The sequence below is a fragment of the Pan troglodytes genome, chromosome 6 (genome assembly GCF_028858775.2).
Source record: "Pan troglodytes isolate AG18354 chromosome 6, NHGRI_mPanTro3-v2.0_pri, whole genome shotgun sequence".
NCBI lineage: Eukaryota > Metazoa > Chordata > Mammalia > Primates > Hominidae > Pan > Pan troglodytes.
Genome location: NC_072404.2, coordinates 27332430 through 27338429, shown reverse-complemented (window position 1 = coordinate 27338429; position 6000 = coordinate 27332430). Strand labels below are relative to the sequence as shown.

The 6000-nt window shown below is 33.8% G+C and overlaps 1 protein-coding gene across 2 annotated transcripts in view; it reads right to left on the bottom strand.

Moving 5' to 3' along the window:
• Positions 1-685: 685 nt before the first annotated feature.
• The window catches only part of SP4 (Sp4 transcription factor), an 87098-nt gene continuing 81783 nt past the window's right edge, over positions 686-6000 (bottom strand). For both annotated transcript variants that reach the window (XM_527679.6, XM_009452749.5), the window contains exon 6: positions 686-4437. In XM_527679.6, the coding sequence (XP_527679.1) occupies positions 4190-4437 (248 nt within the window). In that variant the 3' untranslated portion in view covers positions 686-4189. The remainder of the gene's footprint in view (positions 4438-6000) is intronic.

Sequence of the window (6000 nt, the reverse complement as noted above, 5' to 3'; positions counted from 1 at the left end):
ATGCCTTTAGGACCTTGCTGTACAAGGTTCTCTGTCCAAACACCTTGTAGCCCCTGCTTACTACCTAAAACCTAGAGTCTTTGGAGTCTTCTGTCAGTGGGCCAGCGTACTTCTCTTGCTGCCTAACATCCTACCTCCGCCACCCTGGGCCAAACCCTCGCTTTGCTATGTCTATATCTGGTGTGAGTCTGGAAATGTGTTAGCTGAAGTTGTTACAATAATGTATTCATTATGTTACTAAAGGTCTTCATGAGATTTGCAGGGCTCTCCCAGGAGGAAGACAGTTTCTGCTTGTAGTCTTTGTGGCATCTATGTGGCCTATATTGCTTCTCAGTGATTCTGTGAGCTTAAATAATATTTTAATTATGTTTTTCGTTTTCAGGTCTTCCTATAATTTCCTAACATCGATTGCTTAAAATATTTAAGTAAAAAGTGTCTCTAAATCAAATTTTAATTTCCATAAATGTCTAGAGCAATGGCTACAAATTAACATGCAATTTGAATTGGAGTTCTTTGGCGGTATGTTCAGAGAAATGGTGACCAGATCTCAATACGAGGAATTACGAACGGTGGCCAATGTGTTCTCCAGTGAGAAGCATTTAACTCTCCAGTGTTCATGATAAGTAGGTTGATAGTTCAAATAATTTATTGCTGCTTTATAGTATACATAATTAAATGAAACATGTTAAACTCAAGGGAATTTTTAATAGGTTACTTGCAATTGTTATTGCAGGCAACAACTTGTACATGATTTTATTTCCAAATCCACAAAAAACAAATTTTATACAAATCAGCACTGTAAAAATGTCAATTACAGCCCCAGAGGCTTTGCTGGCAGAATAATTGTCTAAATTCTAGAATATGGGAAACAGGTTTTTTTCTGGATTCATCTTTTTTTTTCTTTTTTTTTTTTTTTACAAAAAAAATTTACAAGTGAAATGTTACTACAAAACTTTTTATAAGGAATTTTTGCAAAACATTTACATTTTACCATCAACTATTTCTGTTTTAAAATCATTATGTAGATTTAATACCCTATGCTGCACATCAATTTATGTGGGATGACAACTTAGTGACATGCATAAAAAAACACCACAAGGCATTAAAATGGAGACTTAAATACAAATATTGTTGCAATAAAACAGTTATAAAATTGAAAAATAGGACCTAAACATCATGCTTATCTAAGTTTGACAAATTAACTTTTTCTCCTAGATCACACACTTTTATTACTGCTCTCATGAGAGTGTGATAAATAATGACTTAACATCAAGTTCTAATGTAATCAGCAACACATACACAAACCTAACCAAAGAAAGTATACTGTAAGAAAAAACTATTCTAACACTGGAGTTTTACCATGATAAATACATAGCTTTGCACTGATAATTACAATAAAGAAAAGTTTTATAACGGTGGTAAAGGGAATGAACAGTGAAATGCCATTAAACAAGACTCTACTGCACATCTGTGCCCTATTACTTATAACAGCTATATCCCACTGAGTCAAATAAAGGACATTGAAATTTACGATTCTTCTAAAGACAGAAAAGTAGACTCAGAATGGTATGCAGAACAGACTGTCAAAATATTTCTAATTTCAGTGGTGAAATGTGCACCTGCTAACACAAATTAACATATTTTATATGCTATAAAGCTATCCAGATTCATCTGATAAATTTATAATAGGCCTCATTGTTGATTAAAAAATAACTTCCATTTCTAATGGACATACATAGGTTTGCATTAGAACTGGTTCATGGAATAATGATGCAGAGTGTTCATACTTGGTATTAACAACAACAAAAAGTGTCACTCGGAGGAAACATGATTAAAACATTAAGAAAGTTTCTTTGCATAAAAAAATTTATAGCACTGATTGTGTAGCATAATGATAGATAAAATATATATTTGATGTTTCAGCTCCTATATAATAAAATTAAAATGAACACTACCAAATGCTCCTCTGTACCAAACAAAACAACAAACCAATTCTGATGTTTTAAAGCCAGATACATCAGTTGTTAAGAGTACATTAAATAAAATATACAAAACAATTTACAAAATCCAACTAAAATTTAAAGACTCTGTTACAAGTCTACAAAAGCTTTAAGAAACTTGAAATTTATAACCACAGTGTAAAAATTTTTTTTTTCCTTTAATCTCAAAGCTTTTTTATACAAACTGAAAGCACAAAAGACCTTCAGTTTTATATAACGCTACAAAGGGCTGGCCTAAAGTGTACATAGTGTAAACAGTGATCATTACAGTATTTCTCCTTCATCAAAAATACAAGAAACATCACAATTTTGGAAGAGAATTCGCATGAGTAGTACTTTTCCTGAAATTATAGAGAATGCACAAGAAAACACGTACCTATATTCAAACAGTCCCCAAAGCAATGATGTTAATAAATTGAGCAGGTAGGTAAAAACTTTTAGTTTTCAAATGGTCAATTTCACTGATTATGATTCTGTGTAAATACTTTTTTAAAACATAAAATATCCTTATTAATATTTAAGTTACTGGTTTATAATCCAATTTTTTTCATATGAAACTTTTGGCCATCTTTCCTAATAAGACCCTTTCCTAGCCGGGCATGGTGGCTCATGCCTGTAATCCCAGCACTCTGGGAGGCCGAGGTGGGCAGATCACCTGAGGTCAGGAGTTTGAAACCAGCCTGGCCAACATGGCGAAACCCTGTCTCTACTAAAAATACAAAAATTAGCCAGGCGTGGTGGCAGGCGCCTGTTAATCCCAGCTACTCAGGAGGCTAAGACAGGAGAATCGCTTGAACCTGGGAGGCGGCGGTTGCAGTAAGCTGAGATCGTGCCATTGCACTCCAGCCTGGGCAAGAGAGCGAGACTCCATCTCAAAAAAAAAAAAAAAAAAAAAAAGACCCTTTCCTGTAAGACCCTTGCATAAACAATAATATAGTTTTTTTCTTTAGTCACTTACTTCACTGAAAATTATTCTGCCTTTTCAAAAATAAAAGTTTTGCTTCATAATATATCTATTATATATTAGGCTAATTTTTAGGGAAAATTCAGTTATTGATGTAACATAAAAACATTACTGTGTTATAATTCCTAATTACCTTCTTACATAGCACTAGAAATAAAATGGGACTGGCCAATTTTTAGTAGAGGAAAACAAGAATTACAATGTAGTTAAAAGACAATTTTCTGCTGGCCTTGGAAAAAAGTATAATTCTTTCTTTGGCTACCAAGTCAAAGCATAAAGAATTCTGCACATTGTCAACATAACTCATATTTACAAAATACGAAACTACAGAACAATTTACACTCTATGCAAATACTTCCAATATAAACATTTTAAATGAAATTTTGTGGTTCAACCTAGGGTTAGGAATATAATCAATCCTAACTTTAGAACATTGCATGTTAAGATGCCTCATTTTATTTTTCTGAAGCTATGATGAGTTTTGTTTTAACCATTTTTTTCCCAGCATTTTCCTAAGGTGTCAACCTAAAATTTAACCTAAGATTTAACTCTATGTTCCTCTTGTGTCTCCAAATGGAGAAAGTAATTGAACTTCACTGATTGTCTGCATACACACTACTATAATGTAGTGGTAATAAAGATCTGAGATGCATCTCAGATTACTGTTTTGGAACTTACCTAATTCAACTGTTGAAGAATTTCTAACATTTAGAAAAGACGGCCAAACTATTTTCGGTTGATTTTCCAAAAATCAAGCTAAGGAAATACAGTATTATCCCTATCATCAGTTAACTATCTGTTTTCTGTGCTATAGAGAAAAAGAATACACGTAAATTATTACTGACTGAATTTATAACAAAGTACTTTCAAAGAAAATAAGTCCAATTAAGGTCCAGCCTGCAAACTACTAAGGTCTTTTTAAACATGTTAACACATGATATTAAGAGATGGGAAGATTCTGTATAAAGGTTATGTGATATATTTCCAAACAACTACAACTTATAGTATGGAGGAAATACTTCTCTGTTTCCAGTACATCAGTTTGCTTTTTGTATTTTTTAAAATTCAACACTTCATGTGTTGACCCCAAACCCTGGAATACTTAAAGAAGCCAAGAATGAAAACATAATTTCCTACTCTGTAATCCACTTGACCAGCCCATTTCCAGATTTTCAAAGGTGTGTAAACAAGTGCAGCACTAGAGGTCTCTGTTATAAATAACTTTTCAGAATTCTTCCATGTTGGTTGAAACATTGGGAGTTGCTGGATTCGAATCTTGAGAAATGGCTGCAACTGTGACAATTCTTGGGGAGCCAAGCACCTCTGTAACAGATGAGTCCAGTTCTCCCGAGGTAACAATGGCAAGAGCTGTCCCACCACCTTTTTTATTCTGGTGCGTTTTGACATGTTTGGAGAGATGATCACTCCGCATAAACCTTTTAGAACATTCCGGGCATTCAAATCTCTTTTCACCTACATAGAAAAACAGTAAATGGCGTTATACACATTTTGCTTAAGTGAAATTATAATTTTTAATAATCTCCCTTCTGGTCACATTATATGACTTTTTGTACAGTTTCACTAGTTGCAAAATGCTTTGTTTTATTTAAAAACGTTATCAAATACACAACGCAAAGAGAAAGACCATGTGATTGAGACGAAAAGACCTGAAGTTTAAGTCCTGCTTCTGTTATGAACTGGAAATAAAAGCTGGAGCAAGTAAATAGCCACTGGAACTCTCAGTTTTCCCATCTACAAAGCAAGAGGGTTTTTAGCAGACAATTTAAAATATCTCTATCAGATGTAACAAATATATATAATGTTCAAGGCTCATGTCCACTCTTCTTCAAAACTGCTAACCTGGGTTTTAGTTTTAATCTTGGAGGCATGAAATATCTTGGAACTATTTCAAATAAACTAAGTTAATAATTTAATAGCATACTGAGTTCTTTACAAGGCAAAAATGGGAGGCAGGCACATGCTACATTCAGAATTTAATAAAGTTTTTAGGTTTCATAAGATAACAGTTTCCGTTATCCAAAGCAATTCTTAAATATGTTTTCTTCAAAATATAAGATAGTTTTACTGGACCGACTTCTTTGTTTTGGAATAAAAGCTAGTTGAATGTTAACTAAAAACAAAGAGGCCTTTTTGTTTTTGTGTATAATAAATGAGGCATATCAAAATTTGGTTAACTGGTTTATCCTGATGTGCACAATGAATAACTGTTAGCCGTAGATCTTCCCTCTAAAATTGTTACTTAAGGGACTGAAATGTTGTTTTCCCAGTCTGATAAAACTTGGATAATAAGTGATAGGGTTTGGCTCTGTGTCCTCATCCAAATCTCATCTTGAATTGTGCTCCCATAATTCCCACATGTTGTGGGAGGGACCCAGTGGGAGATAATTGAATAATGGGGGTGGGTTCCCCATACTGTTCTTGAGAATAAGCCTCACAAGATATGATAGTTTTATCAGGGATTTCTGCTTTTGTGTCTTCCTTATTCTCTCTTTGCCTGCCACCATCCACACAAGATGTGATTTGCTCCTCTTTGCCCTCCACCATGATTGTGAGGCCTCCCCAGCCATGTGGAACTGTAAGTCCAATTAAACCTCTTTCTTTTGTAAATTGCCCAGTCTAGGTATGTCTTTATCAGCAGCATGAAAACAGACTAATATAATGAGAAAATTCAATTTGGATAATTTCTTTTCTTGGCCCTGCTTTTGACTTACCAATAAAAAAATCTATAGGCTCAAGTAGGTCCACGTCAGATATTCTCTCTTTTTCTTTACATTCTCTTTTTCTTTACGTGTGTGCTTTTACTTTTGAGTAAACTTTGAAAAAACCATTAGTCTTCCTTATTATTGTTACAAACAAATATTAAAACTTACAGGAGCACTGCACTCAATACAATATTGTATTAAACATCCCTCTGAAGTAACACAAAGAAGATGCACCTCCATGTCATACCACACACCAAGATACATGCTACAAAGATTTAAAACCAAGTATTAAAAAAAAAAGGAAAATATTTCT